The sequence below is a fragment of the Vicugna pacos genome, chromosome X (genome assembly GCF_048564905.1).
Source record: "Vicugna pacos chromosome X, VicPac4, whole genome shotgun sequence".
NCBI lineage: Eukaryota > Metazoa > Chordata > Mammalia > Artiodactyla > Camelidae > Vicugna > Vicugna pacos.
The window spans coordinates 93552328-93578933 of NC_133023.1; the positions used below are offsets into that span (position 1 = coordinate 93552328).

At 38.9% G+C, this 26606-nt stretch overlaps 1 protein-coding gene across 2 annotated transcripts in view; it reads right to left on the minus strand.

The window, feature by feature from the left end:
• Positions 1-26606, minus strand: part of GPC3 (glypican 3) — a 371189-nt gene that overhangs the window by 168820 nt on the left and 175763 nt on the right. For both annotated transcript variants that reach the window (XM_015249283.3, XM_006215969.2), the window contains one exon: positions 5033-5727. In XM_015249283.3, coding sequence (XP_015104769.1) covers positions 5033-5727 — 695 coding nt within the window. The remainder of the gene's footprint in view (positions 1-5032; positions 5728-26606) is intronic.

Consider the following 26606-nt stretch of genomic DNA (forward strand, 5'->3'; position numbering starts at 1 on the left):
AAACAGGGGACAGTAATACAGGATATTAAATAAGATAATAAAGACCCACTTAGCCTGTGTTCAAGGAAAGAAGATTCTGGTGAAGACAGAGTAGAACTATTTGAAAGAGCAATATAGAGTAATTGTGAAAAGCATGAGCTTTGGAGCCAGACAGATCCAGCTCTGAATCTTATCTCCGCTACCTGCTGGCCGAGTGACCCCTGAGGACAGCAACAGTCCTGGTCATCTTTCCAGCCACTTCTTGTGCCCCTCGCCATGTCCATCACAGTGCTGCCACAATTAGATGCTGACTAAATGTTCCCTGAAGTGGATCCTCTTTCAGATAGTGCTAAAATGAGTATCACAATGAGGAAAGAAAGAGAGAAACAGTGAAGGTAGAAAAGGTTGCAATTTTGCATAACATTCAATGAAGCATATAACAAATTAAGGTAATGAAATTGTGGGAGAGGAAGCTCTAATGCTGAGAAGTTCTGAGATGAATCAATAAAGAAAGTACATGAGTACAAATGGAAAAATAAAAGTGCAAACAGCCATGTGAGGATATGTGAGCAATTACATTGTCGGGGGGGGTGGTAAAGAAAGTAAATGAAATCATAGAAAGTTTTGGGAAACTTTCTAGAAGAGCAATAAACATCCAACATGCTGATTATTACCCATTTAATCAATGGATCTGAAACGTGCAATGGCTATGTACATAATCTATACATAGGTATATGGTAATGACAATCAACATGGTTTCAGAATAAAAACAACTGCATTTAAAAATAAAGAAGGTTGTGGATTCAACCATTTGCATGCAGTGTAACAAGGCTGAAAGTATATGTATTGAACACTGTGCATATCTGTATTTGCCTCAAGGTATAAGAAGTGGAATTCAATAATGTACTGACACATTTAACAAAGATATTCTCACCCAAATACGATTAAAGACCTATGCAGTACTCGCTTGGGGCCATGATAACTTAACCTAGTTCACAAATGTAGATGAAGAGTCAAGATCAATCTATTTACAGTCCCATCATTAATACTTCCTTGAACTTTGCAGTAAACATTTTTTCTTTCTTTCCATTCCTCTCCTCTCCTCTCCTCTCCTCTCCTCTCTCTCTCTCTCTCTTACACAGACATACATTTTCACACACTTGCTATTTTTTTTAATTTGGGGGGGGGAGTAATTAGGTTTAATTATTTATTTTTCGGCGGATGTACTGGGGATCAAACCCAGGACCTTGTGCATGCCAAGCATGTGCTCTACCACTTGAGCTATACTCTCCCCCGACACACTTATTATTTTTATTCACTTCTTTGGACTAAGATAATATTAAGCGTCCTGGCACTTAAAAATAAGTTTAAGAAAAACTCATTATCCATTTGGCACACTTAGAAAAATGTTGTAGAAAGAATACTGCACTGGGGCTTAGCAAGTACCTGCCATGTGTCCCGACCCCTACCAGGTAGTTTGAACCTATCATTTCAATGACTCCCCATATATCAACTCTATTTGATAGATGAGGAACCCAAGGTCCTAGCTTTGCCATTAGTGGTCATTCACTTCCACCCTCTGGGCCTTACCTTACCTTCTAAACAAGGGGGCTGGATTTGCTCCCAAGGAAGTATCAGAATCAAATGGAGCACTTTTCAAATGACAAATTCTATAACAAATTCTCTGGCCTCTCCACTGAACTATGGTATCAGAATCCTCGGGGCGGGGTAGGGAGGCAATGGGACTTCAGGAACCTGTTTAACAAGTTCCCTAGACGACTGTGCTGATGAGCCAAGTTTGGGAACCACTACCTCTGGGAGTGCTGCCAGCAACGACACCCCAACATGTGCTCACATGTCTTCACTTGGTAGTCTGAAGAGCTGAAAACTAACTTAGGGAAAACTAAAGTGCTAACAGGCAATACGTATAAAGAATTACCAGTGCCCCATTCACTTAGATAAGACCAAAACGTCCTTCATAATCCGAGGTAGCTGGTAGCCACCACCACAGCTGAGCAAAGTCCCTGTGTGGCCAGATCTCATGGCATAGCTTACAGCCAGCTCAAAAGGCTGTCCCAACAGAGCCTATTGTCAAAGAGGTCTCTCACCACAACTTCACCTCAAGCAGGATGGACCGGCAGGGTCTTAGATTTTATCACAACAGGAAGGTGAAGGCCCTACAGCAGAATCTCATTAATGCTTTAGTTTTCAACCAGCTTTGGCTTTGGGGCATTCTGTGGGTTTGCTAACAGAAATAGAGTCCTGCAGTCTACCCAGCCGGAACTTCCCCTCATCCCCATAAATGGTCCAGCCCCCTTCTGGCCCAGACAGAGTATAACTGGATCACACCTGGCCAATGATTCCCCCACCCCCACCATTTGGTATATATTACTTAGAGTTGATGATCATAAAACAGTAACAAGGCAGAGTTTACATATGCTTTCCGTTCTAGTTCAGGACTTCCCTGGGGAAGGCAGACTCCATGCTCTCATAACCAGCTGGGAGCTGGGAGCTGGGAGCTGGGAGCTGGGAGCAATCAGGCCCTTAATGGCCAAGGGACTGCATCACTGAGCACCTCTTGACAGCCAAGGCCTTTCTTCCTCAATGACAATGACATGAAATGTAGTTTCTCTATGTGTATGTGTGTGTGCACATGTGTACACCTAAAATATAGCAGGTTTAGCACCCTGAAATAGCTACTCAATTTAAGTTCATGATGTCTTTGCAAAATCCTAATGGAGCTTTTAGAGTGAAAGTCTGGAAGGGTCTACGTAATGGGAGACTGATCGGCATGGTGGAAAGAGTGCTCGATTGTAACAGCAGAAGACCTTGGATTCTACTCCTGGCTCTTCCATTGATTACATAACTTTGGGCAAGCCTCCCTGAATTTTATTTCTTCATTTGTAAATCAACGGGACTGGACTAGCTAATCTCTCACAGCTTTTCCAACACTCACACTACAGTGAGAAGTTCACTATGGTGAAATTTATTCAGTTACATGTCCGTCTGTCAACTAGGCTGAACTTTTCAAGACTTAAGAACTATATCTTGGGTAACTAAGTCCTCAGAACCTGGCAAAGTGCCATGAACAAAGCAGATGCTTAATAAATGTTTACTAAGTAAACCTTCATGTTTAGAGCCTGATCAAAACAGTACAATTCATCCCTTACCAGCTCCGCATCCTATTTTTTGTGTGTTTAAAAGCACTAGAGGAGAATACATGTTTTCAAGATATTGCTGTCAAATGACCAATGTCAGACACAAACTTTAAACACTCCCAGACCCTGTCTTTAATGTTGTCTCCTTACTTTTCCTCTTATTTAAGACACTTCCACACCCCTGGCACTCTTGCTTTGTATCTGACACATAGTGGGTCCTCAATCAATATCAGGTGAATAAACACATAAATGCACTGACTTTTCATTTTTCTAGTTCTATGAGATTTACTTTTGTACAAGGCCCTAGAATCTGGCCTCGAATTATAAAACAATCAAGGGAATAATTAGCCACTGAAGAACATTGTCGTTAGACAGGACATTTCTGTTCATTTTACTATAAAATATTTTCTCAGCAAATGTGTTTTAAATGGCTAACATTGTGAATGGGGCAATTAGAGCAGCTCCATAAGTAGCCATCCTGTGGGTTGCATCATTTTTGTCCTCCTTTCTAGTTTAATTCACCAAAGAAACCAATTACCCCTATCACTTTGTACTTCCAGAGTTTACAGACAGGGCTAAATGGCCCAGTCGGCCCTCCCCATTGTGGGTAAGCAGTGGTTTGGAGAACACAGCAGATGCACTGTATAGAAGATAAGAACATGAATCAGGCAAGGCATCCAAGCCTGAGTTTGAATCCCAGTTCCTCCCACCTCCACTTAACTAGCTTTGACATTGGGCAAGGTATTTAAGCCCTCTAAGCTTCATTTCCTCCTGTGTCAAATGGGGATAACATTAGGACCTGGCCCATTTGATTACTGTGAAATAATATTATGTAAACCAGCCAGCAGAGTGCCTGAAATGCAGTAGAAGCTCAACAAGGGTAGGCTATTATACAATTCTGCTACCTCCTTCTACAAAGCTGGCAGCATTCAGGAACTGGTCGCCAGCACCTTAGTGAGATCTGGCTGGTAGCTCTTGGCTGTATGTTGTGCTCTGCACTGAGAAGTGGGTGCCTCCTGTGGTTCTGAATGTGTGCACTCTAGCTTGGCAGGTACAATGTCACTAACAATGTCCAATGGAAATCAAGTAGACTATTGCCTCACAGAACTGTCCCCCCACCACCCCAATCACAAATCCCATCAGGCTCACACTGGTCAAGGATGCAAAAGCAACTGTTGGAAAACATGAACGTTTTGCCTCGCTTATGTTCTTACGTAGGTTTAGTTAGTGGGTTCTAGCTGGGTCTCCTGTGTTTAAAGTCACTACTTGAAATGGTAACATGGTATACATGTTGAAGAGCACAAGCATGAAATCAGAATCAGAAAAGCTGGTGATAACCTAATGAAAGGGAGACCTGATCCACTTGTGAATCACGGTTCTTCCACTAACTATAGCCGGGTGCCCTTGGTCAAGTTAGTTTCATTGAGCTTCAGTTTCCTCATTTACCAAATGGAGATAATAGCTCCTACCTCACAGGGTTGCCATGGAGCTTATGATAACTTGAAAACAGTGGTAGGAAAAGCTAATACTTACTGAAGAATTACCGTGTACCAGGCACGTGCTAAGTGCTTTAACACGTTATTCCCTATGAAGACGATATTCTTTTTATCCCTATTGTGTAAATTAGAAACGTGAGGTTCATACAGATAAAACGATTCACCCAAGATCTCAGAGCAAGCAAGTGGGTGGAGTTAAAATTCAAAGCCAGGCGTGATGACTCCCTAGCCTGTGGTCTTAATGCACTGCCTGGCTCTGCAAGGTCATTCAGTCCGTCTGTCATCCCTGCCCACCCTCTGATCTTTTTCTCACTTCTCTCCATCAGCACCTGCTGCTGGCCAGGCTGCCCCACCTGCAGTAGAATCCAATTCCTCTGAAAACTGTAGAATGGTACTCACAGTGGTGGTCAGCTTTCCTCCATTCTTCTGGACGTATTGGATGGAATCATGGATCATCGAAAAGAGACCAAGCAGTACATTCTCCATGTCATAGATTCTGTACATGCCAGTCACCAATTCTTCGAGAGACAGAATGTATTCTCTCCAGTACTTGTCAATCTCCACCACGCCTGCCATACAGCCTTGCATGACCACATTGCAGTAGCCACCACACGGCTTAACCATCATCAGTCCTTGGCAGTAAGAGCAGTACCACATTCTGGTGAGCATTCGGCCACAGTCTTTACTGAACTTCAGGTGATCGGTTGTGTTGATCACTTCAATTCCGAGATTCAGGGCCTGGAGGAAGATTCTAGTGACTTGCAGTGACTTGGAAACCTGGGTCATAATAAGCTTGGGGAAATTCCCAAACACTTTCAGGTCACGCCTTGCTCCTCGGAGGCACTCATTGATGTCTAAAGCTGACTCCGGCAGGCCTGGGTTCATTAGCTGGGTATAGATGACTGGAAACAGGCTGTCAAACAATTCATTGACCATGTCATCCACGTTGATGTCAGAACCCAGGATGTAGAGAGATACATCGGTGAAAAATTCGCCCACAAACTCAAAAGCTTGTGGGGTCAGGCTGGGATAGTTGTTCTTGAACATGGCATTGGTGTAGTTCTTGGCATGGCGAACAACGATTTCAAAGGCCTCTGAAAAATAAGAGATATAGAGACATACATAAATTAACACATGCAGATCCAGTGTGTAACTGAATTTGAGACTGCTCTATTGCTGTGGTGATTAAGGTCCCATTTGCCTTAAATAATTGACTCACATTTACTTCTGGCTTTGCCTCTACTCCTGCAGCTATTTGTTCCTATAAATCAATTTTCTTTTCTGAACATGAAGTCCAAACCCTGATGTACACATAAATTCTTAAACACACAAATTATATTTCAAATGACAAAAGCAAGGATTCAGTTAACATTCTGGCCTTTCATGAAAATATTGATTAAAAATTGGCTAAATGAGAAGTAACTTCTCTTTCTCTTGTTGATTTATTCAGTTAAAAAGAAATTCTATTTCAAGACATTTCATTTTCAGACAGAGATGAATACTTGACAACAAACCATATACTATATAAACTCACAGAACAATTTAAGCCGGTTCAGCCCTGGAGGAGAAGCAAGTTCTTAGCCAAGAATAAAAGCTATCATGAATTTAATCATTTTGGTAGATTTTTCTCTAGATAACTTTAAAGGGAGCTATCTGACAGATTGCCAGCCCTAGAAATGGAATTTACCTCCTAAATGGATATCTGGATGGAAAAAAACAACCATGCATTTATCTATACATTTGATATTGAAAATAACACCTCTGGTATTTGCAAGCTGAACATCTGAAAGGATAACTGCTAAGCGTCCTTGGTAAGTTCGGCTCCCACACGGCTTGGAAGCCTTATCTCCTCTGCAGAGTCTATGGATTCCGGATTACATCTGCTCTCTATACCCCTTGGCATAAGGCCCAATTAGTGTCACTGGTTTGAGACAGAAAGTACTAATGTCACCATCTCATTTTCTCCAAACTGAAGCATGCTAGACACAAATTATCCCAAATAATCAGAGTTCCACGTTCAGATAAGAGAAGGGAAAACAACCACAATAATAGATTTTTCAAGAAATAAGACAGAGTTTAAAAACAATAAAAAATAACCACATTTCCCAAGACATTTAAAATTAACTTAGTACTTTCATTTCCTTCCAAAGTGCAAAGATCCATGACAGATGTACCCCAAATGATGCCACTTCATGAGCCTTGAAAAATCAAATGATTAACACTTTCAGACTACTGGAGAGACTGCATTCCAACAGCTCCTTGGGATCACTTAGCCAAACATCTCAGTCATCTGTGGCAGAAGTGAGCTCTAGGTTGTGCCACCACCATCTGCCCCAGATTCCGCACAAGGTAGAACACGCTTGCTAGATTCTTCCCTTGGGCTTGCGACATGCCCAGCAATGTTGAGCAGATGCCAGAACAATTCTACTGGGTTTCCAAGCCTACTTGAGAAAGTTCATCTTCATTTTCTTCCAATGATATATGTTCATTTGTTACTTTCATTTTGTTTAAAACATTAAGCAATTCTTGGAAAGTGTATCTACCTTGTAACAATCTCTTCCTAACCCGACATGCTACTTATTCTCAATCCGTGAATCTAAAGATTGAATGAGGCCAAGAGACTGTCTAGCCCAATATAAAGGACCAGTCAATGAAGTCTTTAAAATCACCAGAAATTTGGAGATTTAAAACTATTCTTTCATTTTAATTTCAACTAGTAATGATTTATTACATACTAGGCTCTGTTCTAGGTACTAGGGGTATATATGTGTTATGTAGATGGAGATAAATAATACACCATCCTTGTCTTATGGTTTAGCATTTACAAAGCATTTCCAAGTATATATGATATCTACTTTTCACAACAATCTTCTGAACTTGGTATTGCAATCCCCCATTTTATAGATGATAAAATTGAGGCTCAGCAGAGTTTAAGCACTTTCCCAGGGTCACGTAACTGCAAAGTAGAAGCAGTCAACTCACATAGTGTCTCCCAACAACAATTTCACTCTAGCTGCCCTCAGCCCTACAGCCAACCCATGTATTCTCAAAAATTTTTGTAGAAAATTAAGTTCATTTTTAAGCTCATGATTTTCCCATTGGCTTCTCCTCTCCGAATGTAAATGTATAGGAAGAAGTTGCAGGCCAACAACCAACAAAGTAGAGTCGTACTTTCACCTTTGCACTGGGGCAGCATGAGGTCAGCGAAGGAAGACTGCTGCTGAGATGCTACCCTATAGATCACAGTCATCTAAGCTATCCCAAAAGATCTTCTCTACAAGGCAGAGTTCATCTCTAGCACAGCACATTTGCTCTCTAATGTACTAGATATATGATGGTGAAATTCCATAGACTGTCCTGCCATAACTCTTTTTTTAAGTTTCTGTTACTGGCACTGGTGGATCAATAGAAAAAGAAAATTACAAAAGACCATGAACTCTTCCACAGAAAGAATAACAACACGTATTGCGGGGGAAAGGGCTAGGGGAGCTCATATCTAACCTCCAGCTCACATGTGCTCCCTGCTCTAAATTTCACAGCTCAGAATCCACTTAGCACATCTCTGGGCTTTGCTCAGCCTCCTTACTTCTATATCACATGACAACAGACCAAACCATAACTGCTCAAGCAAAGGCTCCTTGGGGACTTATAGGAACGAATACTAGTTGAAAAGTGATGCTCAGCTTGAGGTTGGCAACCTGAGGTTTCATGAAATGAAGTCAAGGGCTAGAATTACTGCAAGAAACTTTAGCCCATTGATTTTTTTGGTCAGATAATAATGTATACTTAAGCTAGGGGAGGTTTTCCTCTATCTCTTTCCTGGGAAGAAGTCAAGCATTCCATCCAGAAAAAATTGGAACAACGTAAAATCAGAGCTATCATGAAAAATTTGGAACCAAACAAAAATTATTCAATTTTTAATCAATATATAGAAAGATAAATGATACAGATAAATAGATCTAATAAATTAAGTTAATATACATCCCAATATCACAAAGTTTCTAGATTTGCCCCCCAAATCACCATCTTGGTCACTACTATTTGGACACACTCCAGTGTTGTCAAGGTCCTTCTTAAATTATGGTGCTCAAGAAGGGACACAATTTTCCAGATATGGTTTGATACGTAAAGTGTGCAATCAGGCTATTAGCTCTCTTTAAATGATTCAATAACTTCTCGTCCTACCTCAACCCAGGACATATAGCCTATTACTGTAGCAAAATGACTATCCTTATTTCTTGGTGATGATGTTTCTGTATTCAGACCTAGACTACAACTTAGAATTCTGTTTCCAATAAAATTATCATTGAAAAGGGAAGGAGAAATAAAGACTTTCTCAGAGAAACAAAATGGAAGAAATTTGCCACCAGTAGACCTGGCTTGCAAAAAAGTGTTAAAATATGTTTTTCAGGAAGAGTATATAGGTCAGAAAATCAAATCTACCTAAAGAAAGGAAGAGTAGCAGAGAAAGAATAAATAAAGTAAAATACAATCTTTTCTTTTTAAAAATTTGATTTAATATATAAATGTTTGTTTAAAGTAATAACAGCAATAATGTACTGGTGATTGTAGCATATGGATAAGTGAAATGAATGTTATAAGGTACCTGAACTACCAGTGAAGCAATATAGTTTTATTTGAAAGTGGACTTAGAATAGTTAAAAGGGGAAGGGTATAGCTCAGTGGCAGAGTACGTGCCTAGCATGCATGAGGTCCTGGGGTCAATTCTTTGTATCTTCACCAAAAGTATTAAATAAATAGATAAACCTAATTACCTACCTCCCCCTAAAATTAAAATTGGAATAGTTTAAAATGTATATTGCAAATTTTAGGGGAACCACCTAAAATTTTCGAAAAGAAGCATAATTGATATGCTAAAATTGGAGAAAAATAAAATCATACATTAATGGTCAGTTAAAACCAGAGAAGGTAGAAAAAGAGAGAAAGATTAAAAATAACAAAAACAAACAACAAGTACAATATACAGAAAGAAGTTATAAACACGGTGAACATTAATTCAATTGCACTACCAATCACTTTAAATGTGAATGGTTTAAACACACAAAGTAAAAGATAAATATTATAAGAAAAAAATACAAAAACAAGACCCTACTTTAGATTGTCTACAGGAAATACATCTTAAATATAAAGATACAGATAAAAGGGTGGAGAAAGACACACCATGCTAATGCTAACCAGAAAAAAATGGAGAAGCCAAATTAATTTCAGACTAAGCAGACTTTGGAAAAAGGAAAATTATGAGGGGCATAAAAAGATGTTAAATAATGATAAAGGGGTCAATTCTCCAAGAAGACATGATCCTTATATATACAAATGCACAGTTATAGTTGGAGACATCAACACTCCTCTGTCAGTAACTAACAAATCCATCAGACAGAAAATAAGTAAGGATACAGTTAAACCAAATAGCATCACCAATCAACTAGATCTAATTGACGTTTTATCAGATACTTCATCCGTCAACAGAATATACATTCTTCTCAAACCCACATGGAACATTCATTAACACAGAACATATTTTTGGCCATAAAATGCACCTAAACAAATTTAAAAGCATATAAATCATATAGTCAGTGTTCTCAGACCACAATAAATTTAAATCGCATATCAATAACAGAAAGATAACAAGACAATATCCAATTGTTTGCAAATTAAACAACATATTTCTGCATAATATATGGGACAAAAAAGACTTAAGAGAAATTTGAAAATATCTTAACCTAAATAAAAATGACCACACAACTTATTGAAATTGGTGGGATGCAGCAAAAGCACTGCATAGAGGGAAATTTATAGCAATGAATGCATATATTAGAAAAGGAAAAAATATTTCAACTCAATAATTTAAGATTCCACCAAAGGAAACTAGAGAAATAAGAGCAATGTAAATCTAAAGCAAGCAGAAGAAAAGAAATAATAAAAATTAGAGCCGAGTTCAGTGAAATTGAAAACAGAAAATCAATAGAGAAATCCAATGAAACAAAAAGCTAGTTCTTTGAAAAGATCAATAAAATGCAAAAATATTTAGCCACGTTAATCAAGAAAAGACACAATTTACTAATATGAGAAATGAAAGAGGGGTCATTATTACTGATTGTATGGATAGTAAAAAAATAATATATGAATATTATAAACAACTCTATGCCCAAAAACTTGATTAAAGTGATGAAATGCATTATCAATTCCTTGAAAGACAAAAACTACCAAAATTTACACAAGGACAAAAGATAATCTGAATTGACCTATATTCATTAAAGAAACTGAATGGTTAATTAATAACCTTCAAAAAGGAAAGCACCAGGTCCAGATGATTTCACAGTGAATTCTATCAAATATTTAAGGAAGCAAGAATACCAATTCTCTATAATTTCTTTCAGAGAACAGAAGCAGAGAGAACACTTCCTACTCATTCTATGATGTCATCATTACCCTAATACCAAAACCAGATAAAGACATTACAAGAAAGGAAAGCTACAGATCAATGTTTCTCATGAACATAAATGCAAAAATCCACAATGAAATATTAATGAATCAAATCCAACAATGTATAAAAAGAATCATGACTCAGTGGGATTTATTCCAGATATGCAAGTCTGCTTCAACTGTCAAAAATCAGTTAATGTAATCCATAAAATTAACAGGCTATGAAGAAGAAAAATCACATGATCATATCAATAGGTACAGAAAAAGCATTTGTCAAAACCCAACACCACTCATGATAAAAACTCTCAGCAAATTAGGAATAGAGGGTATCATTTTCCACTTGATAAGTATACCCACAAAACATTTACAGCTAATAAACTTGATGGTGAAAAACTAGAGGCTTTGTCCCTAAGATTGGGAACAAGGCAAGGATGTCATTCTCAGCACTTCTATTCAATATTGTACTTAAAGTCCTACCTAATGCAGTAAGACAAGATAAGGAAATGAAAGGTACATAGATTGGGAAGGAAGAAATAAACTGTCTTTGTTCACATATAACATGATTGTCTATATAGAAAATTCTAAAAAAACTGATAAAAAAATTCTCCTTGAAACTAATAGGCAACTATAGCAAGGTTGCAGGATACAAAGTTAACATAGAAAAGTCAATTGCTTTTCTATATACCAACAATGATTAACTGCTACTTCAAATTGAAAACACAATACTATTTACATTAGCACCCCCAAAATGGAATGCTTAGGTATAATTCTAATGAAACATATATAAGAATAGATGGAGAGATATTCCATATTCATGAATAGAAAGACTCAATGTTATTAAGAAGTAAATACTTCCCAACATGATCTATACATTCTAAGGAATCCCAATAAAAATTCCTGCAAGTTATCTTACAGATATCAATATTAAAGTTTATATGGAAAGGCAGAAGACCCAGGATAGATGTCACAACACTGAAGAATAACCAAATCAGAGGATTGGGACTAGCCAACTTCAAGAATTCCTATAGGATATTACAAGCTAATGCCTGTAATTCCCTGTGCTATACAGTACATTTTTATATTCAGCATGGTATTAGTGAAAGAATAAAGAAATAGATCAGTAGAACAGAATAGAGCTTAGAAATAGACTCACAGGAAGGACAAAGGCAATTCAGTGGGAAAGGATAGTCTTCTCAACAAATAGTTCTGAAACAATTGGACACACATATGCAAAGAAATAAATCTACATACAGTCCTTACACCCTTTCATAAAAATTAACTCAAAATGGATTGCAGAACTAAATATAAAATATGAAATTATAAAACTTCTAGATTATAACATGGGAGAAGATCTTGATTACTCTGAGTTTGGCAATAAAGTTTTAGAAACAACATCAAAAGTACAATCCATAAAATAAATGATAAATTGGACTTTATTAAAATTAGAAACATCTGTTCAGTTATGTTAAGAGAATGAAGAGACAAACATCTGTTAGGAGAATGAAAAAACAAGCCATAGACTGTGAGAAAATATTTGCAAAAATATCTGATAAAGGACTTGTATCCAAAATACACAAAGAACTCTTAAAATTCAACAATAAGAAAACAAACAATCCATTAAAAATGGACAAAAGATATGAATAGATATCTCATCAAAGAAGATGTGCAGATGGCAAATAAGTATAAGAAAATATGTTCAATATGTTATGTCAATAGGTAATTGTGAATTAAAACAAGATGCCACTATACAGCTATTAGAATGGTTAAAATTCTTAACACTGACAATACCAAATGCTGACAAGGATGCAGCGCAACATTGCTGGTGGGATGCAAAGTAGTGCAGTCATTTTGGAAGACAGTTTGGCAGTTTCTTACAAATATAATTGTGATCCAGCAACTGTGCTCCTAGGTATTTACCCAATTGAGTTGGAAAATTATGTTCACACAAAAAGCTACGAATGAACATTTTCAGCATCTTTATTTATAATCATGAAAAACTAGAAGTAAGCAAGATGTCCTTCAAAGGATAAACAGTGGCATATCCAAACAATGGAATACTATTTAGCAATAAAAAGAAATGAGCTATCAAGCTGCAGAGAGACATGGAGGAATCTTAGCTGTTTATTGCTAAGTAAAAGAAGCCAGTCTTAAAAGGCTATATATGGTATGATTCCAACTATTTGACATTCTGGAAAAGGCAAAACTATGGAGACACTAAGAAGATAAGCAGTGACCAGGGATTGAAGGAGGGGGCAGCAAGGGGAAAGGGTGAATATGTGAAGTACGGATACTTTTTGGGCGGTGCAAGGGTTCTGTATGATATTCTAATGGAGGATAACAAGTCATTATGCATTTGTTAAACCCCACAGAACTGTGCAACACAGAGTGAATCTTAATGTAAACTACAGACTTCACTTAACCATCATGCATCAATACTGGTTCATTAATTGTAAGAAATGTGCCACATTAGTGCTAATAAAGTTAATAATAAAGGAAAGGGTGTACAGGGGAGAAGGAGCATACAGGACCTCTGTACTATCTGCTTGATTTTTGTTTAAATGTAAAACTGTTCTAAAAAATAAAGTCTATTAATGTTTTTTAAATGAGAAAAACTGGACCTTGGAAATTAGTCCTTGATAGAGCTAGTGACTAGAACCACTGAAAACTGTTAACTCGATCCCTCTGTTCAATCTGCTTTGACATGTCTTTCATGAGTTAGGGAGTTTTAGCATACAAATAGATGCCATATGGTATCAATGTAATTTTAATTGGAAAAACCACTGGAAAAAGTTAATGGACCAAAACACCCAAATAGGTAACACATTTCAATGTTATTTTTGAATACTGGATAATTTTTTTTCTAAAAATCAGCCACATAGAAATGCAAGTTTAGGTGGTAAGAAAAGTGCCCACATTTTCTACAATGGTTCATAGAAAAGACACTAGAAGTGTTGCTCCAATATCTATTGGGTTTTTCTGGAATTTTATGTTCCACATTAATTTAGCTAAGATTGACCAAGCTTAGAAATAAGTTGCTATTAAACAGAAACCACTGATTTATGCAGGCCCACGACCAGATTGTAAACGTCTATATTCTTGCTTTTTAAGTTTCCCATGCTAGACTTCTAAGCATAAGGTACAATTGGAAATACAGAAATGAGTGAAAGAGAAAATGAAGGAAACATATTTTGCAAGGGCTGTTACATACAGCATTGTATAGCTAGATAGATAGGGTAGATTTTCCCCCAAAGCTATTACAGACCAGAGAAGACAGTTAAAACAATTCACTCAAAGGATCCTCAGAAACAGAAATGAACACCCATAACTACTAGAAAATTTATGACTCTGCAACTGTTGACCACCCAATTAGTTCTTATCCTTTACCCTCCATTAGCTTTTCTGAAAAACTAGTTTGTTTTAACCTTCTGGACATTCTGATTCATGTATCCAACCATTCTTCCTCTTCATATTTGTCACTAGAAAGCATAGACCAAATTTATGGTCTACCTCTATCAAGCTTAATAAACTTCATGTCATGTATTTTGCATCATAACCCTAGTCATGGCTCCATCTTCGTTTCCTACCCGTATTTTCCCCTTTGTCTGATTGTCCCTCTGTATTTTAGTCGCACTGTATCTTGCTTTTATCATGTGCACTTTTGAAGAGCACTTTAAATTCTTTTCAGGACAAGGTAGGATATAAATAAATAGGTAGGTAGATAAATAAGGAGAAGGAGAAAAAGAGGAGCTAGACCTACCACTTGAAGACAAAATATCAGTTCAAAAATGTATTCTCACGAGTTTGAGTAGCAACAGTAGAACTGTTTATATTCTTTAATGGCCAGACCCTTGTCATTAGCGGCCCAATACTGTCTTCCCTAGCAGTTCTCAGGGCCTGAGAGCGAATCTGCTCATATGATCCTTCCAAAATCTTCTATGTTTTTGCCCAGTTATCATATCTTAAAATTTTGGTCAAGTATATATTACAACTTTAAAATGAGGTAGGCGCTAACAAGGCTGGGTTCATCATGGCTTAGCAGCATCTGTCTATTGCCACATTGGATTCAGGAATAAGCTACTCTTGAGAAATCAGCAAAGTGGCTAAACAGAAGAATGTAAGGGAACTCCAGATGACAATTTGCTTCTAAAATTGATAAAACTTTAAGAACAATTTCTCTTGAAACTCATTTTACTGTGGACACACCAAGAACAATTCTGGTTCTTATAAGATAATCTTGTGGACCAGCATTTTCCACGCTAGATCACACCTTGCCCTATCATCTTGATGAGTTAGTTCTGTTATAAAACTTGATTTTTAGTCTTGTTTTTCATTCTTTTGTCTCCCAGGCTTTCATTTGAACAAGCCAATTCTTGGTTGGTCAGGAAATATTCTTATATATTCAAGGTTCTCAAGGCTAAGAAATGACACCTACCAAAAGAAGCATCAGGGTCACATTCTTAGATCTGGTAGTTCACTCTTCACAAAAGAAATCGCGACAGTATCCAAGGAAGTAGTGTTCTATAGTTCCCCCCAGCATCCACAATTAAATTGTTTAAAAATGCTCCCAGAGCTCTCCAAATCATTTCACGTAATTAAAATATTTTTTAAAAAAGTTCCTCTCCAAAGAGTTTATGGAAAGGGGACATGGATTGCTCCAAAAAGTCACAAGGAGAATGCCTTGTGTCTTAGCTAGACCGAAAAAAAAAAAAAAAACAAAAACCACTGAGACATTCTAGATCTGGTTATTGTCTTCTTAACTTGTGAAATTTTCTTTTTGTAGTGTATGATCATAATTCCATGAATCAGAGCTAAAGAGGTTCTTCTCTTAACTCCCTACTATTACTAACCATAGCTTAGAAAAATAAAAATAGACTTTGAGGACATAGTGAATGAAAGATTTTGCTCCATAAAGAGGCAATGGCTTCATTTAAAGGTTTAAATGGAAACATTCTGGTAGTGCATTTATCTAGTAAAAACCTGTATTTCTTTTCAATATACCTTTCAATATTGAAATGAAAGAGCACAACTAGGGGAGTTTTGTGTTGTTGTTAGGACAATTAATGTGTGCATCTGATACAGTCTTGCTCTTATCTGCCCTTCTTTCCTCCTTTAACCACTTAGACGCTAAATGAGTACCTTAAGAAAAGTCGATTGTCAGTAGGTTATGCAACCATTGTTATTGGAGAGAATTGTGGCTATAACCTGTTATGAGAGATTTCCATAGCACCTTATATTTCTGCAAGTGTTTCACAGCCAAAGCTTTAGTGATCAGAAAAGCAACAGACTCCTCTTCCCCATGGTTACTGGAAGATGCGATCCCATCCTTCTTCCTCTCACTGATGAGAAGAACCAGATCTGAGTTGGCTTAAACTTTATACACACATCCTCCCGAGGCCTTATTCATTCATACATTCAACGGGTACTCACTAAGCACTCTTTATAACAATTTTCTTTTCACTTTTTACACACAGAGAGCCATGAGACTCCTGTCTACTCTCTCATGAAAGGTCTGAGTAGATCTGGGATAAGAGATCACAAGCCCCAAAGGTTTGGGCTCTTGCTTCTCCTTCTGAGCCCTAACATAGTCTCTCGAGATATGAGTTCAAACCAAATTTTAACTTGTTTGGGGCCTAGATTGTCACAGGCCCCTGACATTAGATGAAGTCATCATTAACCACTTGCTAGAAAACTATTAAAAGACCAGTTTTGAGGCATCTTAGCTGTCTCATTAGATCGACTGCACTTGTCTAAAACTACATTTTTTTTCATTTAGCATTTACTGAATGCACACTATCTGCTAGGCTGTGAATAAAACATGCAAATAATATGGTCCTTACGCCCTAGAGGCTTGCAATAGCCAGCTATGCTAAAATACTGGATGGCCTATTTTCTTTGAAATGCATAAAATACCTTCTAGATATGAAAGTACATTTTGTTCTGAGAATGTTAAAGCTTAAATATACATAGTGCACATGGCAACATGATCACCATAACTGAAGTGTTTCATGTCCTTTCAGAGTTCTAACATTTGTGTCCTCATTTAATTCTCTTCCTTCTCTATCATGGAAAGTGAACATGCATGCATGTGTGTGTGTGTGTGTGTGCACACACACATATGTGCAGACAGTAGGTAAGGGAAATATTACTATTCCAATTGCACAGATGAGGTAACTGAAATAAGACTGGCTCTAAGTCATATAGCTGTGTGGCAGTTGGTGGCAGCAACGAAACATAGGACTCCTGACTATCTGTGCAATGTTTTGTCCATTATGTCCATCTCTTGCTAAGGAAAACACTGCATAGCACTTAAAGATTAGCTTTAAGTACAGTAAGAACTAGCATCTAGCATTTACCCCTGCCAGGCAGTGTTTCAACTGCTTTTTGTGAATGAATTCATGTTTTATTGGAATCCCCTCCCATGAAGTGGGAATACTATTGCCCCCATTTTACAGATAAGAAAACTGAGGCACAGAGCGCTTAAGTAACTTGCCAAAGGCTACATAGTCAGTAAGTAGAAGAGTCAAGATTTGAATTCAAGCACTCTGATTCCAGAATTCACTCACTAAAACACAGTGCGACAATGCCATAAGACACAAGTAGCTTGTTTTTCCTTTTTTTTCTCTCTTGGCTCAACTTTAAAAGAAAGAGTATTTCAGCTGTTTGGTTATAGTGGGTTTACAGGACGTCTAAGGAAAACAACTTCATGACTCGGGTAGGATGTGAGGAACAAGGCAAAAGCCTGAATGTTTCCAACTACTAGGGGACCAATAATTCCCCAGAAATACATTGCCCGCAGTGCCTTTATAGTCATGATGAAATGGAAATTACAAGAAAATAAGAGAAAAAGGTCAATGCTGTGCATTTCCTGGGGATTACTGATATGGGTACGAAATCTCAGAGCTCTCAGCTCTAATAATAAAACTATGGTATTTAATTAAAAAGCTAGCCTTTCCAAAAAGGCCAGGCCCTCCCTTGAGCCACAGTTCCTTCAACGTGCTCCTGGCAGAGACAGGACTCAAGAGCCAGGATCTTGACAGTTTCTTGGGACTCAGTCTCCTGTAGGGTGCTCGAGCTCGGTAAACACAGGGAAGGTGAAGACTGGGGGACCCGGGAAGGCAGGCTTGATTAACCCAGGGGGAGAGAGCTGTTCCGTTGCACTCAGTGGGCTCTGGCAGGGAGCAAAGACTTGGAAGGAAGGTCAGTATCACCATAGTGACTCCAGCCGAATTCAATGGCAGGTAGGAAGGCATGGAACTCTAGAAACGTCAACCACGTGGCTTTCCCCTGAGCTTGTCTAAAGGAGGGAATGTTCTACTTTTAGCAAACGGCTGTTAAATTCTGTAAACTGTATAAAGTGATCTTTGCCTCCACATTAGAACTGAATCATATTGTGTGTGCATCTGGTGTGGGTCTATGTGAGAGAATGGGGTGGGATGAGGGGTGAATCTCTAGGAGTAAGGTTAGGACGCCATCAAGGCACTGAAGCAACCACTATGATTTGCAATTATGACTTGAGTGCCAGAGGGTTTGATAAATGCTGGATGCTTCTCAAAAAGTCAAAAAATATTTACATGTAAAAAGGAAGTATTTCCACAATTTACTGAGCATCAAGTACCTAAAGTAAAGAATTCTTCCTCCAGGAGGAACTTGAGAGTAAGTAATGGTGACTTCATGGACCTTCTCACGAAGCAGTCTTTTCTTCCTTCTAACAACAGATGTTGACAATCTCTTTTTGAGATTGTCTTTCTTTTGTTTAATAAGAAAATTACTGTTAAGTATCCAGAAATACAGTGTGTACATACCTGAGAACTGCCTATGATTTCTTTCCTCCTTCATACCCCATGTCACCTCCTTCCTCTCCACCTTAACTTTTGGACAAAGAACCAATTCTACTGACATCTAGAATGATGAGATGCAGTAGGAAAACTACTGTAGTACCAGTGTGATCTATGAGGCAGGTCATCTAATCTCTCTAGGTCTGAATAAGTGATTGATTGGTACTTATGTTACCAAACCAGCTACATTCTAAGGCTCAACTGCTACCTGAATTCTGGTCTGTAGCAATTACTGAGGGCTTTAGCAACTATCTGAAGAGCCTAAAACCCTAGTGCAAATTCAAAGAAATTACTTAGAGAAACGTCTCTTTTATTAAAAACTCAATTGTATTTGTATTTTAAAGGGACAAAATTTCTTAAGACGTTAACTATATGAAGGGTATGCAACAGTTTCTTGCAGCAAATGTTGAATGCCTTGCATGCAAGAGAACACCACCCTCCCTCTACAAGTGATGGAGTGACACTGCCAGCCACAAGGGCTGTCTGCCTTGTACTGCTAAACAATCATATGTGATGTCAATGACTAAGGACCAGGTGACCTTATGGAATTTGACCTCCTGAACAGTCTTGAACAGATGATTATTTTAACAAAATGTAGAAATGGGTTTAACAAGAAGTTATAAATATGGAGAGCCAGATATTGAGACAATCCTAGAATTACAGCCTGGACAAAGAGAGGGTGTGTTCAGCAAGAAAAGCAGCCACTCCCACAAACATAAATGCTTGATTCAACATCCCATCTTGTATTGTCTGACTATGTCCGGCAGCCATCATATGCAGTATTACAATCAATGCGAGAGCCCCAGGTCCTGAGCTAGAAAATAGGAAGCAAGCCACTCAGTGCTACTTTGGTTACTTGTAGAATCAGAGACATGGACAACTTTGGCTGTCATTTGTCCCCGAGCTTCTAACAAATGCAAACCATTATTTGCAGAAGAGCCAAGCTCATGATTTTAGAAGTCTCGTTGGAAAACCTCTGGTAGCCTTCGCGACCACGTATTATTCCAGATAAGGGGGCTGGGGTGGGGGTGGGGGGTGGGAAACTGAGCACAGAATCTCCTCATAACAGGATGCTTTTCCTTCATCTTCTAGGAGTTTTACCCTCAATAGGTCAAAATGACTTTTTTTCGTTTTAACTCATCCATCTCTCACCTCTACAAACTCAACCTCATATTTAAATCTGCGAAAAGTGGGGAAGAGGTCCATCAACAGAAGATAGTTCCATGGGGTAGATGGACAAGAGACAATAAAACAACTTGCAAGGCCCAGTCCCTATGAAGAGAACATCTGTGAGAAAGGAAATCCAGCTGTTGGCTGGGCAGCCCCATTTACGTGTGCTTCTGGTATACTGACATTTTCTGGGTTCAAATGAAACAGTGCCTAAATTACTAAAAAGGCCTGGGCACTATTTTAAAATAATGCTTGGAGTCATCTGATGTCTAAAGTGGCTTCCTGCCAGAAGGACCTTTGCCACAGTACTACATTCAAGAAAGCTTATTTCAAATGGGCATTTTAAAACTGGTCCATTGCTGTAATTTGGCAACGTGCCTGGAAAAAGCTGATTTTGAGATTGGGCATTTTAAAGAGAGTCTCTAAAATATAAGCTACAGTTCGCTTTCCCTAATGAGGCCTTCTAATCCTGTTGCTTAGCACCTTCCTTAAACATAACTGGGGGCCCTCCGTGCAGGCTTGGGGCAGCCCCAGTCCAGGGCAAAGGAAGACGCAGCATAATTTCACTGTGTCCTCCTCTGCTGACCTCACTGGCCTCAACGACAGTGGAGCTGAGGGCACTGAAAATTCTATCTGTTTAAAGAAAGAAAGACAAGGGGAAACCCCTTAAAATGTTATTGTTCCAGTTTGAGACATGTGACACAAAAAGAGGAATTAAAATTCAATTTTGTCATTTTCCAAAATCTGCCTGTGGAAGTCAGTAAGTAAGGTCAATGCCTCTGGCCCAAAATGACTGGAACCAAAGGAGAGAAGTGAATTATTGTCTATTCTGTCTTAGGCTCTAAATTCGTTGGGCTGGGAGGGGGAAGGAAATATTGGTCTGGTCCTGGTACCATGACACCAACAGTTCACTGCAATATTAACATGAATGATGTTCAAATTGCCCCTGTGATACACCCATAATTAGGCTGCCCCATCCCTGCACTAGATCTTTGAGCTTTGCAGAACTGTTTGGATCTGAGTGTTTACTACAGAACAAGTTACCAGTACTCATATGCTGACAAATTATAACAGGCCTCTTTTTCCTGTGCCCCTTTCCTCCTCCTCTATTGCATTTTCAGTCTTCTTTCTATGTGCCTCTCAAAATGCCCAGTGGAGGTCAACAAATGTGGCCACAAAAGGAGAAAACAAAAGAAAAGTTTATCTGCCACTTCTCAAGGCTTCTTAGAGTACAAATACAATGATATATAGTGCATTTTTTTTCTTTTAGCTGAGGGGGCTGTGTGGGTCAGCTCATACACTGGCTTGCCAACTTGTTTCCACAAAATGAGTCAGGGCAGATGAGAAGGGTAATTTCTTGGAGCAGACATTTGTCAGTATCGATCATTAAAAAAAAGGGGGCTGGTGCATTCCGCCAGCACACACCAATATGGAGGAAGGTCGGCTGCTGACAGCAAGCTGGTGAAAAGATTCACCATGATTGGTCCCAGCCTAGCTGGGATTGTGTCTCTTCCATCAGCTCCTTTAAGTTGAGGTTGTCATCATACCCCACCCCCCTTATATGCCATGTGTTCTCTTTTCTTTAAATTAAAATGAAAGTTCATTGTTTTAAGAATGCCATGACCTCCCTGGAGCCAGTGCTGGTATCGACCATCCAGGTTGAGTGCCACTGGGTAACATGATGTCAGTCAGCAGACTGGTTCTATGATGATGACTAAGTGACAATCACAACAACAATAAAGATGACAACAGTGACAACAACGAATATCTGCATAGCACATTCATTTGGACCAGGCACTATTCTAAACCTTTTCCACTCATTAATTGCTTTAATCCTCACAATCACCTTATGAGGCAGGTATTATTATTATTCCCATTTTATAAGATGAGAAAACTGAGGCTCAGAGACCAGACTTAACTTGCCCAAGGCCACACAGCTAGTAAGTGGTGCAGAGCTGGAATTCAAAGCCAGATCTGTCCGGTTCTAATGCTCAACATGGGAGACTAGAGTCTCCCTGGGGAAGGGGAGGGGAAGGTAGTTTGAAATGGCATATTCGCTATTACTGAAATTTCAAACAACATAAAAAGAGGGCATGAGATTTTTATTTTTATTCTGTGGAACTTTTGATAGAAACAGAGGGAGTTAATTGGCTGGAAGATGCTGGAAGATTGGCTTCTAGGAAACTTCATTAGGTTCAGACTTGAGCACATCTCTCAGGGGTGGATTCACATCAACCAAGCTCACAAGGGCTATGTTTAAAATTTTTAAATGGCCCAGGGTTTGGAGACTCAAAACTCAATTTTGTCAACATCCCAGATTAATTGAACCTAAAATATCAAACCCTCCAAAGGCTGTCGAATGAGACCTGAATGCCAACATACCAACTTATAATGATAAATATAATTCACAAAGTGACAGATCCTCACATAATCTCCCTACTGGTAAATAACATAGGAAGCCAAATTATAATTTAAGACCTGCTTAATTAACATGGAATCAGTATCAACTCGAGTTATAAGATTTGAATATTTAATAATGGCATCATGGTAAGCTGCATTTTTATAAATATGCTTTTATAATAACATGTTACAACAACAGCTAACATTTATCCAGGGATTACTAAGTGCCAGGCACTGGTGCTAAATATATAAATTATCTTTCTTTACTCTCACAAAGGCCCCACGTGGTAAGTAACATTATTAAAACTACCGGGTTAAAGGCAGAAATGGAAGCTTTGAAAGATACAGCCACTTGCCCAAGGTCATATAGCTGGGGAGTGGTAGGCGTGAGATGGGAACTGTAATCAGCCTGGTTATGGGATCTCACTCATAATCACGTCGCTTCAGTGCCTCTGTGCTTGTCCGGAGCTGTACAAGGCAGACTCTCACTTGGGTAGAGTGGGCTGACCAGTGCTGCGATCTTTCTCTGTGACTTTCTCCTTTTTATCTGCTTTCATGACCGACAGCCCCTGACCCCCACTCCCTGATTGACACATTCTTTCTTCAGCTGTGTTAAACACTGTCAATCAGGCTACTGTCTGGTCTTTTTTCTCCAGGAGCCGTTAAATCTGCCTCTCTTTTTTGCTCTCTCTCTTTTTGAAATCTAAAAAAGAAAGTTCAGAGAAGTAAAATGATAATCACCCATATTCCTGCCAACTATTACCGACAATAGTTAACTTTTAGCAATTGGCTTTCAGTCTTTGTTCTACATTTATGCTTTATGCAATTATACAAATAATATGTGACGACATTGTTCTTTTGTAATTCAGTCCCTTCAAAGGGAATTTGAATGGCTCTGTTCTCATTCATAACTTGTTGATTTCCTAGCTTAACTCTTAGGGGGGAACTTCATTTTCTATATTTTCAGGTCCTTAAGGAGACCCCTCCACGCTGTGGCCATATGCCCCAACTACACATGACCAGATATGGTGAGATTGCTGTTTAAAACCTGACATCTTATTAACAGTAGCACTCAAGATTGCACATTGTCTAGCTTGCCTAACTTCCTTAATTGTCTAAAAAACCCATATCAGCAAAAAAGATTGTAAAAATTGGTATTGTGCAGGGGTCAATGACTATGAAAACTTTCCCCAACAAAGCAAAAGGATTTGTGTATTGACAAGGAAATTACAGGATTGCATATAAACAATTAACTACATGGGTGACTTTGGCAAAATTGAGAGCATCACTTTAAAAAAGAGATACCTTGGAAACAGAAAAGCAAGCTGTTAAGAAGGCACCTCTGAACATTTCTGAAACTCACAGACATAATTCATGATCTCTGATAACCATGACCTTTAGTATATATTTATTTCAAAACAAAAAAGTAAAAGGGGTGTTGGTTTATGAGTTTAAAGAAAGTTGCACAGCCAGAACTATTTTTAAAGGTTATCTGTGGAAAGGATAAGACCACAAAATGAATGGAAACTGAAAAGCCTCCCAAAGGGGAAAAATGTGGTGTGCGTGGCAAATATCAACCAGTGAGCACGGTCAACAATGGTCAAAGACATCTTTTCTATCAAATCAAAGGAGCCTTTTTCCGTCTGTGATACATTAAACTTCTAGGGTTGTCATTATGGAGTTACTTTTATAGTTTATCTACTCTAAATACATCCATCTAATAATATAAATAGCAGAAAACTGAGGAGAAATTATAAACTAAAATTCATTGCTATTTCTGATCAAAACACTCTCAAAGAATCAGATTATAAGAATCAACCAAATGACTGGCTCCCCCTCCTGGCCTTCCCAGGGAGGACACAAAATATTCCTCGTGCCTCAGCCCTTCAGGGAACCTTTCTCAGGCACCATTTGGCTGACCCCGACTACACATAGACCCACAGAGCATCCAACTGCTAACATTAGGATAATCAACTGTGCAATGCCCTTATTCTTCTGGGCTTTTACCTGTAGTAGCAAAATGTACCTATTCAGATCATTGCTTTCTGTGGAAAACCATCAAGTGAAGAGTCTCTCCTTTAAATTTAGCTATTGATGCCAAGAAGCCCTCACTATTGTTCATTAGTCTGTGTTATCAAGTCTCTCTGGGTCATTTGAGCTGGACATCCCAGGCTCCTTCACATCCACCTCCATCTTCCTATCTCCCTGCTCACACTGTCTGGCTATTATCCCTTTCCAGTCAGAATCATTTTCCCTCAGCCCTTTCAGTGATAGCCCAAAGGTCAGAAGACTACTGAGCCAGTCTCTTACGACCTAAGAGACATTTCTATCCCAATCACAGTCCACACACTGGCTTCTCTATTCTCTTCCAGCATTACAGCAATGAGTGTCCTCCAAAATTAGTGCAGAAAGTAGACAGTCACATCCTCTCTTCACTAATGCATGGACCATCAGCCATTCTGAGAGCTGAGCTCTGATTCTTAGTCTCCTGGTCTCAATTCCTTTTTCTCCACTTCTCTCTTGGTCTCTCCCCCTCTTTATTCACTTCTTCCTTGCGTTTCAAATCTCAACCAACTCCCATAAAAGATAGGCTTCTGCTCCCCTCTATGCCTTCCTGCCTGCCCCAGACCTTTGGACGCCAATTTCTCGACCAGAAATTGTGGCCTCACAGTGCTCACCGCCCTCCCCAGGTTAGAACTCTGAACCCTGACTCCAGCACCCTTGCTGGACCCACAACCTCACCAACATCTTCTTGTTGGGCCTAACACCGAGAACTCTAATTCCAGAACACAAAAGCCTTAATATAAGCTTCCTCTTATCAATTCTGCTTATCTGCATCTATCATTTAGGTTGGAAATCTTCGATATTAGATTATACATATTTAAACCTGAAAGAGACCATAGAAATCATTGAATTCAGTGACTCCTAGACATTGTTGGTCTGCAATCCTATGATAGAATCTCCTGGTGGTGCTTATTAGACATACAGGTTCCTAGGCCCTACTACAAATCTATATATTCTGAGTTTCTAGGCCTTGGTCCCAAGAACCTACATTTCCACAAGTTCCCAAGACAAGTCTGGTGCAGAGGTAGCTCTGGGCACACTGATTAGCAAAGCCTGTCATCTCACAGAGGAGGAAGCTGAAAGAGAAGGAACCAAAGTCGAGTCTCAGGAGTCCCAGTCATCTGTTCTTTCCATTACACCACTTCCTCTTCTGCTGGGAGAACTGTCTGGAACTATCTTGCATAAGAGCCAGTTAGAAAGTCCATTAGCATAAAAAGCTTGTTTGTAAAGAACACAGTGGCTTATCTGTTAAACTCTCTCAAAACCCTCCTTTTTAAAAGGGTCGCACACTACCGAAGGCAGCCATCTCGTGGTGACACATATTAACTGCTGTATATTTATGATTCCCCCCCCCACCCCAAACTCACATGGGCCAAAAACAGGAGAGTTAAGTCTGAGCGCTGCGCTGGAGCAGGAGAGAATTCTATGAGGATGATGACTTGAGCTGCCTGAACTGCTTGTTACCCCTTCTTCATAAAGACTCTAGGATGAGACCAAAGGGCCAAAAGCAAAATGGGAAAGAGGCACTAACAAAGCATCAGTAGATCCTAGCCCCTCAGACAGCCCCCCTCTTTAGTTGCTTATAGTTTAACTACAACTTATATGCGACCATCAGAAGAGATTAACACAAAGAATTTTTTCCATTACAGATAAATATTTTGGAAATGAAATCAGTAATAGATCCTTAGTAAGTGACATTAATTGAAACAGCAGTGCAATTATTAGGTAATATAAACAATTGAGAATTTAAGATAGCAATCAAGGACTTTTTGGCCTGGGTGCGATGAACATAAATTCTATTACGGCAATATCATGATCTCCCACTTGGTAAAAATGTAAAAGGTCATTTCAAACTTAGTTAAACATAGTAGCAAAGACATGTAAGACACACTCAACTGGAAATACCAGGTTCTCTTCTTGACCTGGGACTGCCTGGATGCCTCTGAGAGCTTGGTTTGAATATAATAACAGAATAGGGCCCCGGGTTGATTCAAGAAATAGCAAGTGGGACTCTGAAGAGTTATATAAAGATGTGACAGAGACACCGGGCTTATGTATGT